The sequence below is a fragment of the Hemiscyllium ocellatum genome, chromosome 14 (assembly GCF_020745735.1).
Source record: "Hemiscyllium ocellatum isolate sHemOce1 chromosome 14, sHemOce1.pat.X.cur, whole genome shotgun sequence".
Lineage (NCBI taxonomy): Eukaryota > Metazoa > Chordata > Chondrichthyes > Orectolobiformes > Hemiscylliidae > Hemiscyllium > Hemiscyllium ocellatum.
The window spans coordinates 67239665-67263899 of record NC_083414.1 but is presented as its reverse complement, the minus strand read 5'-3'; the positions used below and the strand labels follow the sequence as shown (position 1 = coordinate 67263899).

The following is a 24235-nucleotide window of genomic DNA, read 5'->3' as shown; positions in this document are numbered from 1 at the left end:
AGGGATTATATTTTGAAGGGTTGTGAAAAATAGATTTATTTCAAGTTTTGTGGAAATAACTGGAATTTTTTTCTTTAAGAGGTATTTGAAAGTTTACTGCAGACATTGGAGATCTTTTAAAAATGAAGTTTCCTATAAATCAAAGAACTGGGGCTGTTTTATAACAGTGACTGGTCTCATTTTATCTAGTTCAGTTCAAAAAAGCCTGTTAAGAACCCAATGAGTTGGAGGAAAGCTTGTTAAGAACAAACTGCCCAGTTGATCTCTCTCTGAAAATAAAGGCCTCTGGTTGAGTTCAGGGATAAAATTAATCGCTCTTTTTGGAAGAGTGATTGAGGATCAAGATTGTCCTTCCTGAACAAGCTCTGTCTGCAAGATTTCAAGGACAACTGTGTGTAATTTGTGACTTGACAACAGTTGTCAAAACTTCAGAGCAACACACTTTGGAACATTCTATGGTTATCTTTTGCCTTCAAGAATAACTGATTGGCCAAAATGCATTTTTTCCAGGAAGCCATTTCTGCAGGGTAATTAATTTTCTTCAAAGTGTGTTTTTGGATGTGTGCATTGTGGATGTTTAGAGGGATAACTAATTTTATTTCTATGTTATTGGCTTTATATGTTAACCAAATATTGTATATTTATTGACTCTTTATTTTGATAACAAACCAATAACCGTGTTTACTAAGAAACCTGGTTAATAGATTTTATAGTTTAAAACATGATCTAGAGAAAGTTATTATATTTGTTATTGTGGTAACTGGGAAAAGTATTTTAATTTTATATTGTGATCCATTAAGTATTGGGACTGGAGGGAATCAATCTCAGTCAAAAAGGATTTAAGGATAAACCCAGTAATTGCAGGCCAGTCGGTTTAACCTTTGTGGTAGACAATAATCCAAACAAAATTAACAGGGAAGACTAGCATGGATTTATAAATGTAAATTGTGTTAATGAATTTTCATGAGTTTTTGATGATGTTGTGTAAATGAATTTCCAACAGGCCTTTTATTAAATTGCCAAATAACTGGATTGCCAATAATGTTAAAGTTCATGGAATAAAAAGGGACATAATTGCCCTCATGGATAGAAAGTTAGCTATATGCCAGGTGTTCCCCAGCAGTAACTTTCTTAATATGTATTAATGATTTAGACTCAGGTGTACAGGGCACAATTTCAGAATGTACAGATGGCATAAGCTTGGAAGTATAATGAACTGTCAGGAGGGTAGAGGGACAACTAGAGTCAACTGCATTGTTGTGGGCCTGGAGTCACTGCTGGCCAGACTGGATATTGATGACAGATTTTCTTCCCTAAAAGACATTCATGAAATAGGTGGCTTTTTACAACAGTTACTGAGCCCTACAAGTATATAAAATGGTAGGGAGGAGGCAAAAGTATTTTTGGGCCCTTGCAGACTAAGGAGTATGAAATTGCAGTGGGAATTTAGAAATGGCAGAGACAGTTAAAAAAAAAAGAAGACCAGTAGCTGATTTCACAATAGAAAGCACATAATTAGTATCAGAATAATGGTGAACCAAGGGGATATTGAGTGTGAGGTGTGTATGCTAATTCATATCAGTAGCGTGAAGTACTAGAGAACGTTATGAATTAAACCCAACAAAACTCTTGGACCTGATAACCAACATCTTAATGTCTTAGAAGAGGTATCTTTCAAGATATTTGATACATTCATTGTGATATTCCAATGTGTATTCGTTTTGAGAACAATCACAGTAAATGGAACCTGATGGGTCACAGCCTAAGAGATTAAAAGAAATAGCTACAGAACCAGAAGAAGAATCTTCCAGAAATCCTGAGATTCTGGAGAAGTCCTAGAGTTTTGGAAAACAGTCGCTGAAATACCTTTGCTTAAAGAAGAAAGAAGACAAAATAAAAGATAACTAAGACCGATTAGTTTATCATCTGTTATTGGGAAAATGTTAAAATCTATGATTAAAAAAAGTAACAACAGAGCATTTAGAAATACATAATATAATCAAGCAGATCATGGATGGAAAATCATGCCTGACAAGTTTATTGAAATTATTTGAGAAGCAACAAGCAGTATAGATAAATGAGTGCAATATACTGGGATTCTCATAAGGCATTTGGTAAGGTATCACACATTTGTCTCCTTTAAGAGCCCAGGGTGGGTTCTTAAGATGGGTAGAAGATTGATTACCTAAAAGAAATCAGACAGTTGCGATAAGAGGGACATTTTATGTTGGCAACTTGAAATAGTTTCAAGGGACTATTTGGTGTGGGGGTGGGTGTGTGTGGCGGTCACAACTATTTATTATAAATGTTGTTGGCTTGAATGAGTAAAGTGAATGTAGTATAGCTAAAATTGCAAATGACACAAAAATAGGTGGGAAGGCAAGTGCTGAGGATTACACAAAGAAGCTTCACAGGAATATAGACTGGCTAACTGAATTTGCAAAAGCTTGACAGATGGGATAAAATACGGAAAGAATTTGAAGTTAGGTATTTTGGCAGGAAGAAGAGAAGAGTTGAATATTAATTATTCAGTATTGCGAGTATTCCACATAATTAAAACCATATACTCGTAATAAAATATTAATTATAAATTTACCTTCGAACAAGAGTTCAAGAAATCATTAGTGAGGTTCGTGTAGGTTTTCAGTAAATTTGCTTTTATTCCCCTTGGTGGTTCAATTGTCATCTTAGAGCCATTTTGAAGGATTGACACTGGAAACTTATTGCTTGGTAAACTAGTCAGCCAAATCCTGAAGTCTCGATGAACCTGGATATTAAAACAAAGAACACGTGATTAATCCTGAATTTTCATACATAAAATCAGTCAAGCACACACATAGCCACACTTGGTATCACAAAATTCAAGGTTGAATGCCTCCTAGGATAAAATGTTGGGAGTGAGCCTACCTTTTCTCTAGTAGTTTTTTTTAAGCAGTTACTTAATAGCAGTCAGACAGGCTGTTAACTGGTTTATGATGAGACTTTCTTCCCCATCTGGTGGTGCTGCTTGATCAAATAGCCAGCACTTCTCCAGTCCCCACAGTGCTACCAGGAGAGGAAGTTACTGCTAGAACAGTTGCTGCACCCAGTCCTTGACCCTGAAGATCCGTGGAGTAAGAGTTAAAGTAACTTGAGCAGTGGGTATTGCTGTGGTTAGGCTACAAGACTTGGCAAGCAAAGGACAGGTGGGGTAGACAGGGCAGTGTAGAGGGAATATGGTGGGTCATATTGTATAAAGGGTTAAAGTTCATGTTACATTGGCTCCACTCATTTTACTGATGTCATATATAGATAGAGACCAGGAGTTCTCCTCTAGCTTTTGGAGAGAACAGATGTATCTATAGATCTCTAAGGTCATATTAATTTTGACTGACAAAATGTTTTTGTATTTATTGCTATCATTCAATAAACCTTCTTGCTATCTTAGAACAGGATCTCTTCTGCCGATACTCTTTGGTAGTGTAATATTCCACCATTAATCCAGGTACCAGGATCCAGACAAATGAGATACACTGATTTGGGGGATGCTGGCAGAGAAGGATCATGGAGGTACACTAATGAACCTAGACGGCCTCTTAAGCAAGCCTCACCTTCTTGCCACCAACAATCCATAGTAGCTTTCAGGTTGGTTGCTTGTCATGGGCACTCCTGCCACTGATTAAAATAACTTAATCAACTTGTTCAGGCATGTCATGACATGTATTACCTCAGGGGAGAGGGGACTTGAAATCAGATCTGTTGACCGAGAAATGGGGACATTATCATGGTGGCACAAATGCCTTGCCCTTCCATTAGTTAAATCCCATGGGGGCAAAATGAAGTTTGTAAATGACCTTTAATTAAATAAGGATTTCAATTAGCCCGCAGGCAGGTGGACTTCCTGGTCAAATTATGACAGGGGTAAGAGGTGGACGGTAGCTGGCAGGGCATAGCACCCATGAACTTTCACATCAGTTAACATAGAAACGTAGAATATAGGAGCAGGAGGCCCTTCAAGTCTGCTCCGTCATTCATCACGATCATGACTGATCATCCAACTCAATAGCCTAATCGTGCTTTCTCCCCATAACCTTTGATCCCATTCACCCCAAGTGCTATACCTAGCGGTCTCTTGAATACATTCAATGTTTTAGCATCAACTGCTTCCTGTGGTAATGAATTTCACAGGCTCACCACTCTTTGGGTGAAGAAATGTCTCCTCATCTTCGTTCTAAATGGTCCACCCTGAATCCTCAGACTGTGACTTCTGGTTTGGACGCTTCCAACCTTGGGAACATCCTCCCTGCATCTACCCTGTCTAGTCCTGTTAGATATTTATAAGTCTCTATGAGGTCCCCTCTCACTCATCTGAACTCCAGTTAAAACAATCCTAACCTAATCAATGTCTCCTTATAAGTCAGTTCCATCATCCTTGGAATCAATCTGGTAAACCTTCACTGCACTCTTTCGAGAGCAAGAGCATCCTTCCTCAGAAAGGGAGACCAAAACTGCACACAACACTCTAGGTGTGACCTCACCAAGGCCCTGTATAATTGCAACAACACATCTCGGCTTCTATATTCGAAACCCCTCACAATGAAGGCCAACATACCATTTGCCTTCTTTACTGTCTGCTGCATCTGCATGCTTACCTTCAGCACAAGGAGACCCAAGTCCTGCTGCACATTTCCCTCTTCCACTTTACAGCTATTCAGGTAGTAATCTGCCTTCTTATTCTTGCTTTCAAAGTGAATAATCTCACACTTATCCAAATTATACTGCATATACCATTGATTTGTCCACTTAACCAATCTGTCCAGATTGTGCTGAAGGATCTCTGCACCCTCGTCACAGTTCACCCTCCCACCCTACTTGGTATCATCTGCAAACTTTGAGATGTTATATTTTGTTCCCTTATCCAAATCATTAATATATTTTGTGAATAGCTGTTAAATGTCAAAAGGCTACATGGGGCGGGGTGGACGTTCATAAAATTCAGCCCACAGTGATTATCCATTGATGGACAGATTGTTTGATTTCACCATGTTACTGCTTCCAATTTTAGGCATATATAGGTTACAGTTTACAATAATGACTACATTTCAAAAGTGCCTTTTTGGCATCCTAAGTATGTAAGAAGTAGTGCTTGAATATGAGCTATTTTCTTTTAACAGAATGAATGTTAGGTGCCATTTAAAATAATAAGAAAATAAAAGGAATTTCTTCCCATGACAAATGACAAGTGTTGTGGGCAACTGATTTGGAACTGTATTGATGGAAATCAGTAAGCAGTATCCCACTCTTTCAGCAACAGCATACAATATGACATTACATCAAGTGACTAATGTTCAAAACATACTTCAGTGGTTTTAGGATGCCTTCAGGTTAAGAAAATGCGTGTATGAATGAAATTCTTTAAAAGCCCAAACGAGTAAGTAAAGCAAACTAATTTGACCTATCAAATACATTTCCTTCACTGATTTGTTGTATCTGGATGTAAAATGCTGCTTAAGTTCAAGCAGATTAAAATTTATTGCTGCTTGCTATTTTGAAGACTGTAGATAATACACTCTACTGTCTATTGGAACATAGACTGTTTCTTTGGTATGAATACTTAACAATTGATTGTTTTGTTGGGTTAAAAGACAACTATCTTTTATATGGTGATGCACACTAACACTTACTTAAATACAGGTATGGCAAGTAAAGGTACTTAATGTTTCACAGAAGACAATAGATCTATTTTTATTGAATTGGTCAGTGTTGTTGAGTCCAAGAAACTCTACCTAACCCATTCCATCTTCCGAAGGAAAAGTAGGCAAACGCTCCTGGGTTAATTTGAGGGTCAGATTGACCAAAACTATAGAATTTCTTCCTACATTCTTTACATCGTCCTTGTTCAGTTGAATTCATAAAGATGACACTTTCATGACTCCAGTAGTTTCCACACATTCATTATCTCTACATTTTCTTCACAATCTTCAATCTTGTTTGTAAAGAGCTAGTTATCTAATTGTATTAAAAGGAGTGAACTGATATCTACACATAGATTATTTATCCCTCTTCATATGAAATCAGAAAAATCACCTTGTCAGGATCCACAGTTTCAATAAGTCTCTCCAGAGAAGGCATCCAGCTAGGGGCCAGATGACAATTTTGAAAAAACACCCATTTTCCACGTTCCATAGAATTACGCATCATAGCTTCTGCCCTAGGCCCCTGTGAATAAAAGGAGTTCAATTTACATTTGTGATAGAAAACACTTCTTAAAAATGTTACATTGTTAAAGCACATTTCTGGGTATTTCAAAATGCTTTATAAGTTCTTGCTAGTTTTACACTAGACCAGAAACTTAACCACCATGATTATGGTGTTCAAAAATAGAACTTGGAGACTCAACAAATCTGGCAGCATCTGTGGAGAGAAAGCAGAGTTAACATTTCGAGTCCTGTTCAGTTCTGAAAAACGGTCACTGGACTCGAAATGTTAACTCAGTTTTCTCTCTACAGGTGCTGCCAGACCTGCTGAGTTCCTCCAGCAATATTTTCTTTTGTTTCAGATCTTCAGCATATGTAGCTCTTTCATTTATCATGTTAATGTTTAATCTTGCCTGCATAATGGTAACCAACAAGAACCCCCTAGAGGCAACGAGACTGCATAGTCAAGTTCTATTTCAAATATTTTTGCTTACCTGTCCCTGTCCTAGTGAAATGGCACTCAGTTTTTTTGAAAATTTCATCTCTTCTGCAAATTTGTACAGGTCAGCTGCAGGATCTGTGCCTGGTGACAGCACAAATATTAATGGAATGCTGGGAGCCGAATCTTTAAAAACTGTGCTCAGATCAGAGGTCTGAAAGAGACAACAACTTTTAAAAAAACATACTGTCAGAAATACCTTATCAACATCAATCAGCTGATCCAATCAGAATATATTTTGTTTGTTCATGGCATGTGGGCAAGTCCAGCAATTTTTGCCCATTCCCAATTATCCCTGAGAAGATGGTAGTGAGCTACCTTCTTTAACTGCTGAAACCTATAAGGTGACATTAGTTCTATGACACAGTTAGGAAGGAAGTTCCAAAATTTAAATTGTTATATATTTCCAAGTCAGGATAATGTGTGTGATTTGGAGAGTGGGTTGCAAATGCTGGTATTTGTGCCTTGTCCTGGTGGTAGAAGAAATTTTGGGAAGTTGTGGCAGTATATCTTGTATACACGCTGCAGCCATAGTATGCCAGAGGTCAAGGGACTGAATGTTTAAGATGCTGAATAGGGTACCATTCCAGCAGGCTGCTTACATGGGATGTGTTGAGTTTTTTTGAATGCTGTTGGAACAGCGCTCATTCAGCAGCAGCAGAACACCAGGGTTATAAATAAATAAAATGTGTGTGTTGAGTATTAGAGTAACTGGATCAAGGTGTAAACTCTAAATAATATTCTTTACATATGTATAAAGAGTAAAAGGATCAAACTGAGGAACTGCAGGTGCAAATTCAAGTTGAAGGGCACGACCGCATAGACATGATTGTAGTATGACTGCAAAATAGTCAGGTGTGGGAACTAAATATACCAGGTTATAAATTCTGCTAGGAAAAGATAAAATTGCAGAAAGAGAAAAATAACTAACGATTAAAGATGATATTTTCAATGATAAGTGAGAATAAAATTAGTGGTAATCAGAAAGGTAAGACTTTTTGTGCAAAATAAAACCATTGAGAAGATTTTAAGATTGTAGGAGATGCTGTAAATAGGTGCCCTGTAATAGCTGTGTTGTGGTAGATTGGAAAAATGCAGATATTAAGCAAATGGAGTGCAAAGACAGACTGGCTTTAAACAATTAATCAAATAGCAGGTGACACAAAATTTGGAAGTATTGTGAATTGTAAGGATAATGATTAACCTCAAAAGGACATAGGCTAGTGAAATGGGAGGATGTATGACAGGTGAAATTTAATCTAGAGAGGTGAAATATGTTCCTTTTTGACAGAAGAACAAGGAGAAGCAGTGTAAAATAAAGGATACAGTTCTGAAAGTAGTACACAACATAGGGATCTGGGGATTTATGTGCACAAATTAGGGACTGTTGCAAAGAAGATGGGGCAAATGGTTAACATCTATACAGAATTCTGCTCTTTAAGAATAAAGCAGTAAATACAAAATGAAGTTATGGTAAACCTTTAAAAATTGCTGATTTGATCTCAACTATGTCCAGTTATGGATATCACAAATTAGGAAGATTGATAGAAATTAAAAAAAATGCAGAGTTATTGATAGATTAAGGGAATAGACTGAACTGATAGATTAATATAAGCACAAATGTGAGGTCACCCAGTTTGAATGAAAAAGAGGATAGGACAATGTAGTTTCTAAATGGTGAAAAGCCATGAACAGAATATCCAAGAGTCCAGGTACACAGATCATGACAAAAATCATGAACAGGTATGGGAAATAATTATTTACAATCAGGCTGACCTTTATGGTTTGAGGACTGATATATAAAGGAGTCAGAATCATGCTACTGCTCTACAAGTTTAGACTATATCGGGAGAACTGTTGCAAGCACCATACCAGAAAAGTATCTTGACCTTGGAGGGATTGAAGCATAGTTTTAACAGAATAACATTTGGATTCCAAGTGTTACATTACAAGGAGAGATAACACAATGTCTGCAATTTAGAATGTTCAGAGAGGAAGCTTTCAAGATACCCGTAGAAACATTTAAGGTAGATAGAGGTAAATTGTTTCTGCTGGTTCAGGAATGTAAGTCAATGTTACCAAAACTGAGGTAAACCTTTTATGAGTGAAATTAGAAAATATTTCTATACACAAAGCATAGTATAAATTTGAAACTCTCTTCCACAACTGACAATTAATGCTAGATCAACAATCAACTTTAAACTGAGAGGGATAGATCTTTCTTAGCCAAAAGTATTAAAGGATATGGAGCGAACATAGATGTATAGATTTAGATCAAAGATTAGCCATGATCTTCTTGAATGGCAAAACAGGCTTTCGGGGCTATCTGGGCTTCTCCTGCTACTATGTTCTTGTTGCAATTACACCAGACTTTATTTTGATGAGTTTCCAAGCCTCTTTCTCAAAACTTGTAGGAGCCACATTATATAAAAAAAAATTAGGTCCTATTGTTGTTAAGACAATCATACACAAGTTGTAGCAACTTAACCCAACCACCTATATCTCACAAAGGTGCAGCATAATTAACACTGTCCATCCGAGAGCTGCTTTTTAGTGCACAATTTTTTTTTTGTAGATATTTTTATTGAAATTTAACATTTTTGCAAATTTACAAAAATAAACAAAACTCTCAAATACAAACATTGATGTACAATTAAATCATATATACAATAGTCATAATTTAACAAAGAAAAGAGAAAGAAAGAAAATAAAAAAAGAAAAAAAAAGAAACGAAAAAAGAAAGAAAAAAAAACTCAACTTTCTACTAATCTAACCTATAACTAACCAGAGTGTATACCTAAGTCTCTTACATGCTCGGAATGTATAAACATCAAATATAATAAAACGCGTATTCGCGCAGGATTCCTCTCCCAAGGGGCCCCGGAGCAGCCCGGTCTGAAATCTTCACTAAATAAAAGCCCTTGTTAGGATAGCCGAAATATCTGCATTTATATAATTCAAAAAGGGCTGCCATATTTTATAAAATAATTCAGTCTTTCGGTGCACCATATTTGTGAGGAAGTCAAGGGGGATATATTCCATAATTAATCTGTGCCAATTTGAAAGTCCAGGGGGGCCCTCAGCCACCCAGTTCACCAAAATATTTTTCCTTGCACAGAAAGAGAGAATAGAAAATAGTCTCTTCCCATGCATATCCTGAGATGAGAGGTTCGAAAAGCCCAAAAGGAGAGATACAGGGTCCACCCTAATTTCCGTTCCTAAAATTTCTGTCAGGGTATTTGCCACTTTAGTCCAGTATCTGCGGATTTTCTGACAAGTCCACAGACAATGTGCAAGAGTACCCACCTCTATTTTGCATTTGGGACACATTGGAGATGCTCCTGCCTTAAATTTTGCCAGTCGAGCCGGAGCTATATGGGCCCTATGAAGTATCTTTAGTTGGATAGCCTGAGTTCTGTTACAGATAGCAATTCTTCTAGCATTTTCCCAAATGTCATTCCACATATCCTCAGAGATTTCTAGCCCCAAGTCCTGCTCCCATGTTTTAAGCAGGTCATCCATGTCTCCTGAGACTCCATCATGTAGCAAATGGTATATAGTACTAACGGAGGATGCCCCCGCTGGTCGTAAGACATTACGTTCTCTGTCTGATTTATAAAGACTATCTATTAATGTAGTCTTCCTCTGTATATAATCTCGAACTTGGAAGTATCGAAAGAGATCCCCATTAGGTATTCCGAATTTCAGATGCAGCTGCTCAAGGACATCAGGATCCCATCTTTAAATAGGTCCCCTAAGCATGAGATGCCCCTGGATCTCCAGAGTTTAAAGGTGGCATCTGTAATCCCCGGTTGGAATCCCCATGCCTACTATTGGTGCATGGGGGGATGTTTTATGTGAGTTACCCTCATTTTGCCGCATTATATTCCAGGCCTTAATTGTGTTTAATATTATGGGATTTTTACAGTGGTCTGTAATGATTTTCCTCTTATCTGAAAATAAAAGGTTAATAAGTGGGTATTTTACTTGGGAGGCTTCGATATCCAGCCAAATTGATTGTGGATCAGATGAAACCCAATCAGCTATGTAACTTAGTAGGGAGCTTAACTGATATTTCCTAAAGTCTGGAAAGTCCAGTCCTCCCCTTGCCTGTGGAAGCTGTAGCTTCTTCAGCTTAATAAGGGGCCGTCTATGGTTCCAAATAAAGGAGCCCAACCAGCCATATAATTTACGTAGGGCTAGCCTTGGCAGCATCAGCGGGAGCATTCTCATAGGATATAAGAGACGGGGCAGAACATTCATTTTAATTAATGCTATTCTCCCTAGCCAGGAAGTCGGAAGGTCTCTCCATCGCTGGAGGTCCTGCCTTATCCTTTCCATTAATTGTACAAAATTAGCCCTATACAGCTGATCAAATACTGGCGTGATAAAAATACCTAAATATAAGAAGCCCTCCAGGGACCAACGGAAGGGAAAAGGGGATCCGTCCATTAAGTGGGGTATCATAGCCAGACCACCCATTGGCATGGCTTCCGATTTTGAAAAATTAATTTTATAGCCTGAGAATGCACTAAATGTATTAATAACTTGAATTAGACGAGGCACTGACATTAAAGGATTACTGAGGAATAAGAGAACGTCATCTGCATAGAGGGTAATTTTGTGTTTACCTGTACCAATCCTCGGGGCCGTTATGTTAGGATCAGTCCGGATGGCTTCTGCTAATGGTTCGATTATCAGTGTAAACAACAATGGTGAGAGAGGACATCCTTGACGGCAGCCCCTACCCACACTGAAGCCATCCGATCTTAACCTATTAGTAATAACAGCTGCTTTGGGGTCATTATACAATGTTGAAACCCATTTGGTAAACACCTGTCCAACGCCAAACCTTTCCAATGTGTAAAATAAATATGACCATTCAACCCTATCAAATGCCTTTTCCGCATCCAATGAAATTACTGGTATCTTTCCCTGATGACAGGCTTGGATCATATTCAAGACCCTTCTGATATTATTGGATGATCTGCGGCCCTTAATAAATCCCGTCTGGTCCTCCTTTATAATATATGGCAGTACCCTTTCTAGTCTTAGTGCTAACATTTTTGAGAGAATTTTAAAGTCTACATTTAGTAAGGATATTGGTCTGTAAGATGCACAATCTTCTGGGTCTTTTCCTTTTTTGAGGATAAGAGAAATATTTGCTTCTTTCAGCGTGGGCGGGAGACAGGCCTGACTATGCGCAAAATTATACCTATCCATAAGTGGGTCAACCAATATTCCTGTAAATTCTTTATAGAATTCAGCTTGAAAACCATCCGGGCCCGGTGCTTTTCCGCTCTGAAGTTGCCTAATTGCCTCAAGTATTTCTTGGACTGTTAAAGGGGTATTTAGGGCCGACACCTGTTCCGGAGTCAGGCCCGGGAAGGTCAAATTTTTAAAAAATGACTGCATCCTCCTAATCCTATCTTCACAATCCTGCGATCTATATAGTTCAGAATAAAATTCTTTAAAGGTCACATTGATCTTTTTATGATCATGAGTCAGGGTACCTGTACTTTCCTTGATGGTCGGAATAGTTTGAGGGGCTTTCTTTTTCTTTGCAAGAAATGCTAAGTATCTACCCGGTTTGTCGCCATATTCATATAATCTTTGTTTGGCAAATAATATTTCCCTTTTAGCCGTTTGAGTAAGCGCGGTGTTTAAAGCTGTCCTAAGAGCTGTAATCCTCTGCAATTTTGTGATAGAAGGTCTATCAGCGTATGCTGTTTCGGCTGCTTTTAGGCGAGCTTCGAGCAGACGCTGTCGCTCTCCCTTCATTTTCCTCTGGGTCGCTGAATAGGAGATGATCAAGCCTCGTGCATAAGCTTTGATGGTCTCCCACATCATTGACGGATTGCTAGCCGTACCAGTATTAATTTCTAAAAAAGTTTTAAGTTCTTGGGAGAAGTACTTTAAAAATTTGCTATCTTTTATCAGGAAGGGGTCCATACGCCAATGCCGAGCAGATGTCCCATTGTTCTTTACCTTAATTTCCATGTATACAGCGGCATGGTCAGAGATTGCTATAGTACCTATTTTACAAGTTGCTATAGAGTTTAGAAAAATCGATGGGGCAAAAAACATATCAATCCTTGTGTGACATTTATGTGGATTAGAGTAGAAAGAAAAATCTCTACCCTGTGGATGGAGACATCTCCATACATCTACCAATCCTAATTCTTTATTCAGGTCCGCCAGTTGTCTAGATCTGGGAGATACTCCAGCGGCACTCTTGGGAATCCTGTCTATTTCCGGATCCATAATACAATTAAAGTCTCCCCCTATAATTGTATGACGGGCACCAAAGGCCATCAGTTTTGAAAAAGCTTCCGTTATGAATTTAAAGGGGTGTGCCGGGGGGCAGTATACATTTAAGATCCCATATTCCTCTCCATTTATGAGGGCTTTAATCAAAATATATCGTCCAGATTCGTCTTTTATCTGATTTAGAATTTTCAAAGGGAAGTTCTTCCGGACAAGGATAACGACTCCCCTGCTTTTTGAATTAAAAGAGGAAAAAAAGGCCTGATCAAATCCGCCCTGTCGTAATTTTAAGTGTTCTTTATCCGACAGGTGTGTCTCCTGTAGGAGAGCTATATCAACTCTCTCCTTCTTAAGATTTGATAATATTTTCTTCCTTTTAACTGGCGAATTACTCCCCCTGACATTCCAGGTGCACCACTTAACCGACTGTTCAGCCATAATCATCTGGACAGATCCGAGACCCCTCGGGAGGGGAAACCCTATCTAGATTATCCCGAGCATGGAGCATACAAGATTTACAAAAGTAAAGATTCTCTGATACACTCAAAACAATATAACAAAAAACTCTTTCTAAGTATAAAAAATATAAAACATTCCGAATTGGAGATTTTCTCCCTTGTTCCCAGGGAGCGTCACTTCCTCTCCCACAGTCCATCTTACCCTCTTCCAACCAGTGCCCCACCCTTGACCCAGGTGTTCCTCAATAAAATGAGGAGAATTCAAATATAATATAAAGCTAGAGTTAACAGTGAACACCCCACCCCCACCCACACCCACATCTAAATATATTTGGGAATATTAATACCATATATAACTATAAGATTACAATCTCAACACGTAATACTTAAATATAATACCACAAAATAACAGGGGAAAGAAAAACAACCCCGTTCCTAAAAACAGAAGTAAAATAGAATAAGGTAACCACCTCCCCCCATCAACATTAACCAAACGCCCCAACATATATATATATACATACACACATAGGGGGAAAGATAAGAAAAGATGAAGGGATGTAAACCAAAATAATGGGAAAGGCAGACCAGCGTCCACAATCTCTTACAGCTTATTTAAGAGAGTCCAAGAATTCCTTAGCCTTCTCCGGTGATCTGAAGTTATATATGGATCCTTCGTGGCTAAGGCGTAGCGTCGCTGGATATCGTAAGGAGTACTGGATATTTAAGTCCCTTAAACGCTTCTTCGCCTCATCGAATGCCTTCCTCTTTCGGACCAAAGCTGGGGAGAAGTCCTGGAACAGCATGATCCTGGATCCTTTGTGGGTCATAGCTTGGGGATCTTTTCCCAGATTTCTTGAGGCTTCCAGGAGCATCTGCCTCTCCCTATAGCTCTGCAGCTGGAACAGGACCGGGCGTGGGCGCTGGGTTGAGCTGGGCCCACGTACTGTGACCCGGTAGGCCCATTCTACCCTTACCTGGCCTGATCCAGCCTGCAGATTTAAAAGTTGTGGCAGCCAATGCTCTAAGAATGCTGTCAGCTGGCCTCCCTCTTCCTGCTCGGGAAGGCCCAACAACCGAATATTTTTTCTACGACATCGATTTTCGAGGTCATCAATGTGGTTTTCTAGGTTCTGGACTTGATTCTCGAGAAAACGGATGTGGTCAGCTGTTGATTTTATCCCAGTCTCTGAGGCTGTGGCCTTAGACTCCACCTCTCTGACTCGGCACTCCAATTCCTGAATGTCTCTGCCCTGCTTCTGCAGCTCGGCTGATAGTGCTTCTCTGCTCTGCCGAGACTCATCGATAAAAGCATCAATCTTCGCCTCCCACCTGGCAAACATCTCCTCAAAGCTCATCTTCATTGGTAAATCTCCTGAAGCAGCTGAAGACACCTTTGTTGCAGCTGAAGAGGGAGAGGGTGGGGGAGGGGTCCCTGCTTTCTTAGAGCCACCTGTTCCCTTCCCTTTACTCATTTTCCAGCTATTTAAATGTACTAATAGGTAACTATTTAAGGTTAACAACTATTATAAATGGTTTAGTGAGTGTGGTGGGGGTGGATAGCCCACTTTTCCCAAGTTTTGGGTAGAGCACTGTGGACTCAGTCTTGCTGGGTCGCCGCCATCTTGGATCACCTCCTTTAGATTAGACTTACAGTGTGGAAACAGGCCCTTCGGCCCAACAAGTCCACACCGACCCGCCGAAGCGCAACCCACCCATACCCCTACATTTACCCCTTACCTGACACTATGGGCAATTTAGCATGGCCAATTCACCTGACCCGCACATCTTTGTGACTGTGGGAGGAAACCGGAGCACCCGGAGGAAACCCACGCAGACACGGGGAGAACGTGCAAACTCCACACAGTCAGTCGCCTGAGTCGGGAATTGAACCCGGGTCTACAGGCGCTGTGAGGCAGCAGTGCTAACCACTGTGCCACCGTGCCGCCCACAATTTTAGTGCACAATTAACTCAGCATAAAGTGGTCATGGCAGTTGAAATGAGCAGAAACATTGCTGAAGTATTAAAGCAACAGTTAATCTGATTCCATTAGTTGGATTCACCCATTCCATTTTATTGAGTATTATTCAAATAATTTAAGTTGTACTATTAGGTCAGCATTGAAATTTTTGAAATTAAACAATAAACAACAGAATGTAGATATATTTTAATCATTCTGTTCAGAAATGTTATTACACACTCTCTGGAGCAGGTGGGACTTGAAGCCAGGCCTCCAAGGCTTAGAGGTAGGGATGCTACCACTGCATCACGTGAGTCCCAATAGTAAAGTTTATAACAGATTGTTCAGCATCTGGAACAGGTAGATAAATGCTGGGCTCCTAGCTTAGTTTCCCATTCAAAACTTAGCCCACCATACTCATTTAGAAGCTAGATGATATGCGTTAGCTTTTGTTGTTATTTTAGGAATAGATTGATTGAGAGATGTTTACACTTGTGGGAGAATTCAAAAGTAGGTGACATAAAAGTAAAATTTGGGACTTCGCAATAACTCCCAAAAAGCATTCGAGAGGAATTGCTATAAATACTGTGGCTACAAGAATAGATCAAAGGCTAGCTAGAAATTCAATGACGATTAGTTGATGGAATATTTCCAACTTGCCCAGAAGTTTGCAGCCCCAACAATACTCAAGAGGCTTGATATTATCCAGGACAAAGCAGCCCACTTAAAAGCAACTCACCGCATCTACTGTAATAACTCAGCAAGATTAGTTTACAACACTTGACGTCTACGACTTAAATACACAAGAGCAGCACATACATGGGCACACCGCCATCCCTTAAGTCACCTTCCAAGGCATTCTCTCCATCCTGATTTGGAAATATATCACTGTTCATTCACTGACACTGAATCAAAATCCTAGAATTACCTTCTTAAAGGCACTATGTATATTCGTACACCCCAAGGTCTCCAGTGGCTTAACAAGACAGCTCACCACCACTTCAGGATGGGAAATAAATATTGGCCTAATGAGCAATACCAATATTTCATAAATGAATCTTGTTTAAAAATGCAGAAAGTTGTTTGAATGTGGTACTTGCCACCGCATAAAGTGGATTACAGAAAAAGGAGAAGTGCATTTATAAGGAAACTATATAAACACAAGGAGGGTAAAGGATTGGAAGATATGGTGTTAGTGTTGGATTAAGGTGAGGGTAAACAAGTGAGAAGAAAATGTCTTGATAAGTGTGGAGCCAAATATACTATAAACTCTTTAATTCCAAGTTCATCTCCAGCATTAATTTTACTTTCATTGCTCTAAAAATCTAAATCTTAACTAATGAAAATAACGTGCTACAAATGTAATTATAATAGCAGCCAAACTCAAATAAATATGAAGCAGTAAGACTGACCTGAGGCTCAATAAACCTCTGGCCGAGGTGAAGTGCCACAAAATCCTGCATGGCATTGGTGACTTTGTCCAGTCGAAGACAACGCATAATAAGCAGTCTCTGAAATGAATTTGTTTCAGTCTCTAAATCTCCTGGCAAAGGTTGTCTATAAGAAAAAAAAGTTTAATTTTTTTTTGAATGCCACCATGTAACCCAGGCCAACTTAATATGTAATTGTTTAGTCACAAATTTGCTTTTCAAATATCAGTAGGCAACTATTGTAAGACTGATAGCTCCTGATAGGATGGTACTCTTTTGCCAAGTTCTCCTGGATGCTGCTGTTCTTACAGTCAATTGTTAGAACTATGCCATCATGAGACTCATTTGTTCAGGGGGCTGTACCCCTGCCTATCCCATGATGTTCCTTCTATGCTAGTTAAAACCAATCTGAATGTAGTCCAGAAAACAGCACCAGTTAATGCAATGAACAGCATTCAGGTATTAATGGGTAGCTTTAAAATGCCATAAGAAACTAATAGTTGTTAAACTGACAAACAATTGAGATGACACATAGAGACAATTAAGAATAGCTGGTTTAGCAAGAGTTATATAATTGTAGATAGGGAGGGAGAGAGAGAAGCTGACGAGGGTAGAGACGTAAGTAGTTTGGGGAGGGTAGATGGAGTATTTGGGAGGACCAGGAAACAAAGGAGATGGAGGGTTTAGGGAAGACCGTCTAGGACAGCAACAGATAACAGTCTCCGGCTCACTGGGGCTACGGGATGTGGCCATGTAAATTCACTGCCTTCCTACTGGCCCTGCACATTCTGATGTCAGCCCTAGATGACACTAGCAGCCTCTGTACACAAATTGGGGTCAACAATCTGCTATGGACATCATCAAAGATCCACCCCAACATGGTAATGCTCTCCTATAACCTCTTCCATCAAGCAGAAGATGCAGAAGCTTGAATACACACATGAGCAGGGGCAATGACAGCTTCTTCCCTGCCATTATTAAACTGAGAATGGACTCTCTATCTTCAAATAATGCTGATCTTGTTAATGTTGATCTTGCTTTGCACACGTCCTGTGTGGTGTAACCTGTAGTTTTTCACTTTATGATCTGCCTGTACTGATTACAAACAAAGCTTTTCACTGTACTTAGTTAATATGTGACAATAAATCGAATCGAATCTTAGTAAGATTTATGTAGATGAATATGCAGATAGCTATTTCAATCAATTAATACTTAAAGATCACCTGTGAGGTTCTGGACTGTCAAATATTTCTTGGAAATCATCCAGATAGTTTTCAAAATCTTCTATAAAATTGGCAAAGTGCTTCAGATTGGTAAGAGTCTGGATGTCCTTCCATGCTCTGTCTGACAGCCAATCAGAGGCTGGGTTGGGGATGAGTGTTTGGACGCTTCCCCCAGAGAGAAGGTAATGCCATTCATCCTATTCAATACATGCAAATTAACATGGGTCATTACTACAATATGAATAATTAGGAAAATAAAAATTAGAGAATCACCACTTGGCACATCTCCAATCCACTTACAATGCCGCACTTTATAGTGCACCAGTACCTTTCATTGGAATGCTGCTTCCAGTAAATCATCTTTAATTAAAAATGAGAAAAACCAGATTTAAAATTCTCAGTAGACTGGATATGAAAAGTTAACCTGCTGGAAATCTGAAATAGTCCTTTAATTTTGGGCAGTATTTTGCCTGGGCATTGGTGAGAAAGTTGGGAAAATAGGGTGAGATAGGTAGTAAGGAGTCTTTTGATGTTGAGATCAAGAAGTCCAATTCTCCAACAAAGTGCCAATTGACAAGATAAGAATCTTGCTAAGAGTGGTGAGAGAGTATGCATCAACACTGCATTATTAGTTAATGGCAGCTTGTTTAATGCAGTTTCCTATTCTACCTAGTCTAAAGATGTGCAGGTTAGGTGAATTGGCCATGCTAAATTGCCTGTAGTGTTAGGTGAAGGGGTAAATGTAGGGGACTGGGTCTGGGAGGGTTGCTCTTCAGAGGGTAGGTGTGGACTTGTTGGGCTGAAGGGCCTGTTTCCACAATGTAAGTAATCTAATAAAAAAAATCTAATCCTTCTGGACATAAACTAGTCAGCGGCAATTCCAGACATGAAAGTGATGTCTGGTGATTCCAGCTTGCCTTTGCTCTCCAGCCCTTCATCTTGGATATCAGTTACACCATATCTCAGGATGTCATGGCTGACAGCAGCTATCAGTCAAGGGACTTGGGCTGGTCAGTTGACAACTTGGGAGGGTCAGGAATTCTCCTTTAGGGCATCAGGAGCCAACTGTTGGGAATCCCACCCAGACTTGTCTCTATTTGCTCCTTGAATGAGGTAAGAGGAGGGATGAAAAGTGACAGTGTAAGTCTTTCGTGCTGGTGCCAGTAGAGAAAAGGTGGTGATTTATGAATGAGTAGGCAGCATAGAGGGCATCCAATAGTGTGGGCAGATGGCTGAGTGTGTGTACAAGCATGTTGCATGTATTAGTAAGAGTGGCAGACCAGATTCCTTGGTGGGAAGTGTGCACAGTAGAAGGGATAAAGTGACTGTGAGGCAACAGTGTGAAGATGATAGCACTTGTCCTTGTGGAGTGTAGAAGGCAATTGATTTTCCTCCTGCATTACGAGCATAACTGCAGACCATGGAATCAGCACTGACTCAAATACCAACCTCAGATCAGGACAGCTGCGTCTGGTTTCCTATGCCAGTCCTCTGCCAGAAGAGAACAGCCCTCCTCTATACCAATTCATCCACCAAGACTTCCAGGTCACAGTCTGCAAAGCGAGGTGCCAATTTCCCACTGTCCTTCAAGTCTGGGATAATTCATAGGTCTTGTGCAATGCAGCTCTGGCCTGAAAGTGCTTGACCTGGTACGTGGGCTGGTATTTAGAAATGGTGCCAACACCAGGAATCCTGGTGTGCCCCAGCAAAAGTGAGTCCTTCAAGAAGGATATGGCCAATGAGTGCCTTTAGGTTGGGTACATAAGTAATGTGTTATGTTTGGGATGATAGCATGAGAAATTTCACTTGGACTCACAGAGATAAACCCTTTTGAAACTTGACAAAATTGATGCTTAAAGTCAAGATTAAAGTAGTGCTGAAAAAACACAAGTCAGGCAGCATCCGAGGAGCAGGAAAATCGATGTTTCGGATAAAGCCCTTCATCAGGAGTGATGAAGGGCTTTCACCCAAAACATTGATTCTCCTGTTCCTCGGCTGCTGCCTGACCTGCTGTGCTTTTCCAGCACTACTCTCATTTTGACTCTAATCTCCAGCATCTGCAGTACCCACTTTTGCCAAATTGATGCTTAGCTGATTTCTGGTAAAATTCAATCTTCTGTGTCTCTCTCCACAGATACAGCCTGACCTGCTGAGTATTTCTAGCATTTTCTTTCTATTTTATTTTAATTTTGTTTCTGAGAACTTAATATTTCTTTTCTTGCAGATGCTCAGTGAGCTGCAGGTTCCATGCCTCTTTTTAAATTTTTCTTTTAGATTTCTAATTAAAGTATATTTTTCTATTTTTGATCAGTCACAAAATAACTACATACAGATTAGTTGTGTTACTGTACAAGGCAGTGTGCTCCTTGCAGCCAGTACTTTCCAGTGCTGACTTTGCCAGTGTATTCAGCCTCAGTGAAAGATAGTAACTTTACTGGGAGGCATCTGCAGTCCTACAGACTAATTCCTCTAAATTAAGATCTTCTGATTAATTACACATATGTCTTTTTCCAGCGGGCAGAGGGAGACCTTTATCTATGCAGTGAAAGCTAACTTGAAACCCGTTCCTGAGATAGAAAGAAGGCATCTTTTATGATCTCAGGACAAGCCAAAGTGTTTCAGAGCAATAAAGTCCCTTCAAAATTTAGGGATAAATTTTATGTGTTATGGGTTAAGTCCAAGTTGTGTTTAGCTTTTTTTGGCGGGTTCTTTTGCTGTGATGTTTGGTGAGTTTTCTTAGCCTATCTTATTGAACTAGCCTTGTTAATTACCTACCATGTTCCTACAGTGTCACTTAAATTTGATTTACACCCCAATTTATCACACACCATTCTCAGAACAACTCGTCACCAAAAGACTGACATCTCTTGAAAGGCACTACCTTTAAAAGCCTACTGTACACCCAGACAAGCACTGTTAGTCTGCAGTTCTTGATATGTGCCCTGGACATGGTAGATAAGGGAAAATCGATGCACCCTCTTTGCAGGCATGGTCCTGGAGGTCCTGCCAATGCAACTTCTTTCTCCCCCCAGGACTAGCAGTGGAGGCCATGAGACCAGACCATGGCAGTCTGGTCCAAAGTTACCCAGTTACAACGGTCTGAAGGAATGCCCAGTGCTGTGGGAAGAAGGTCATTCATCTTTCAAATGTGCCAGCATAAGTGCCACCAGCTTACCTCTGATATTTCACACACACTCCGTTTCTGCTCCAGCACCAAACTCCCACCAAGTCTCATGCTCTATCACACTCACTATTGTCTGCAATATCATCACCACTGGCGGTCACCACCCAATCTCTGAATCCACTAACCCTGTATGCCCTCCGTGCTGCCTACTCATTTCTCCAAGACACCTCCTTACAGGTATGCAACAGCTATACCACCCACTTTCATCTCCCATAATTCCAGGACAAACCAGTCATCAAAGGGTAGGGAAGTGTCAAGATAGGTGGTGCCTATCATCCAGCTTCTAATGAGTCGACTCAACTGCCCTGAACAAGGCCCAGACTAGTACCAGTTGTTGCCCTTGACTTACAGTAGTAGAACCCCTTGAGTGAAGGTTGTTCCCCTTGATGATTTGAGGCATGCTGACAGCCACATTAAGCTTCTGAGTTAACAGCACAGCAAGCAGTAATATAAGTTTGGTATCTTTTACTGATGGGACATCGTGGGCTTCACAGCCAACTAACAGTGTAATCCTGCAGCATTTCTGAACTTTGTGTTCAGGAACATACATCCAGTTCATGGACTGGATCAGGTTGCATCTTTGGCTTGTTTGCTTTCTGTAAAAGTGCTCACTCACTGTGAGCCTACTTGTACAGTCATAGATTCATAGAAAAGTACAGCACGGAAAAAGACCCTTTGGTCCAACTCGTCCATGCTAAACAGATATCCTAACCTAATCTAGCCCCATTTGCCAACACTTGGCCCATATCTCTCTAAACCCTTCCTATTCATATACACATCCAGATGCCTTTTAAATGCTGCAATTGTACCAGTTCCACTATTTCCTCTGACAGCTCATTCCATACACGTACCACCCTCTGTGTGAAAATGTTGCCCCTTAGTTCTCTTTTATTTCTTTCCCCTCTCATCCTAAACCTATGCCTTCTAGTCTGGACTCGCCCACCCTAAGGGAAAGACACTGTCTGTTTCTTCTATCCATGACCCTCATGATTTTATAAACCTTGATAAGGTCAGCCCTCAGCCTCTGACACTCCAGGAAAAAACAGCTGCAGCCTATTCAACCTCTCTCGCTATAGCTCAAATACTGGCAACATCTTTGTAAATCTTTTCTGAACCCTTTCAAGCTTCACACCATCCTTCCAAAAGGAAGGACACCAGAATTACACATAATATTCCAAAAGTGGCATTACCAATGTCCTGTTAGCCGCAACATGACCTCCCAACTCCTATACTCAATGCTCTGACCAATAAAAGAAAGCATACCAAAGGCCTTCTTCATTATCCTATTCACCTGCTCCACTACTTTCAAGGAGCTATAAACCTGCACTCCAAGGTCTCTGTTCAGCAACACTCCCTAGCACCTTACCATTAAGAGTATAGGTCCTGCTGTGATTTGCTTTTCCAAAATGCAGCACCTCACATTTATCTAAACTCCATCTGCCACTTCTCACATTGGTCCATTTGATCTAGATCCCATTGTACTCTGAGATAACCTTCTTCGCTGTCCACTACACTTCCAATTTTGTTGTCAACTGCAAACTTAGTAACTATGCCTCCTATGTTTACATCCAAATCATTTATATAAAATTACTTAAAGTAATGCACCCAGCACCGATCCTTGTGGCACTCCACTGGTCACAGGCCTCCAGTCTGAAAAGCATACCTCCACCACCACCCTCTGTCTTCTATCTTTGAGACAGTTCTGTATCCAAATGGCTAGTTCTCCCTGTATTCCGTGAGACCTAACCTTGCTAACCAGTCTCCCAAGGGTAACCTTGTCGAGCGCCTTACTGAAGTGCACATAAGTCATGTCCACCACTCAATCCTCTCTGCTATTTCTTCAAAAAATTCAATCAAGTTAGTGAGACATGATTTCCCATGCACAAAGCCATGCTGACTATCCCTTGCTTTTCCAAATACATGCAAATCCTGTCCCTCAGGATTCGCTCCAACAGCTTGCCTACAACTGATGTCAGGCTCACTGGTCTGTAGTTAGCTGGCTTTTTCATACTACCAGTCTTAAATAGTGACACTATGTTAGCCGACCTCAATCTTCAGGCACCTTAACCGTGACTATCGATGATACAAGTATCTCAGCAAGGGGCCCAGCAATCACTTCCCTAGCTTCCCACAGAGTTCTAGGGTACACCTGATCATGTCCTAGGGATTTATCCACTTTTATGTTTTTTAAGACATCCAGCACCTCCTCTCTGTAATAGGTACATTATTCAAGGTCTCATCATCTATTTCCCCACATTCTATATCTTCCATGTCCTTCTCCACAGTAAACATTGATGCAAAATACTTGTTTAGTATCTCCCCCATCTGCTATGGCTCCACACAAAGGTTGCCTTGCTGATCTTTGAGGGACCCTATTCTCTCCCTAGTTACCCATTTGTCCTTAATGTATTTAAAAATCCTTTGGATTTTCCTTAACCTTATTTGCCAAAGCTATCTCATGTCCACTTTTTTACCTCCTGATTTCCCTCTTAAGTACACTCTTACTGCCTTTATACTCTTATAAGGTTTCTCTCAATCTCTCCTGCTTATACCTGACATATGCTTCCTTTTTCTTAACCACAACCTTAATTTCTCTAGTCATCCAGCATTCCCTACAACTACCAGCCTTTCCTTTCACTCTAACTAGGAATATACTGCCTCTGGACTCTTGTTATCTCATTTTTGAAAGCTTCCCACTTTCCAGCCATCCCTTTATCTGCGAACAACTAGCCCCAGTCACTTTTGAAAGTTCTTGCCTAATACCGTCAAAATTAGCCTTCCTCCAATTTAGAACTTTAACTTTTAGATTTGGTCTATCCTTTTCCATCACTATTTTAAGACTAATAGAATTATGGTCACTGGCGCTGAAGTGTTCCCCCACTGACACCTCAGTCACCTGACCTGCCTTATTTCCCAAGAATAGGTCAAGTTTTGCATCTTCTCTAGTAGGTATCTCCACATAACAAAACAGAAAATTTTCTTGTACACACTTAACAAATTCCTCTCCATCTAAACCCTTAACACTATGGCAGTCCCAGTC

The 24235-nt window shown here is 40.1% G+C and overlaps 1 protein-coding gene across 1 annotated transcript in view; it reads right to left on the bottom strand.

The window, feature by feature from the left end:
- The window catches only part of dnah1 (dynein, axonemal, heavy chain 1), a 437548-nt gene that overhangs the window by 68297 nt on the left and 345016 nt on the right, over positions 1-24235 (bottom strand). Inside the window, exons 65-69 of the mRNA XM_060835044.1 lie at positions 18012-18208; positions 16771-16915; positions 6671-6829; positions 6067-6198; positions 2597-2767 (exon numbers count right to left, since the gene is read on the bottom strand). Of these exons, the coding sequence (XP_060691027.1) occupies positions 2597-2767; positions 6067-6198; positions 6671-6829; positions 16771-16915; positions 18012-18208 (804 nt within the window). The remainder of the gene's footprint in view (positions 1-2596; positions 2768-6066; positions 6199-6670; positions 6830-16770; positions 16916-18011; positions 18209-24235) is intronic.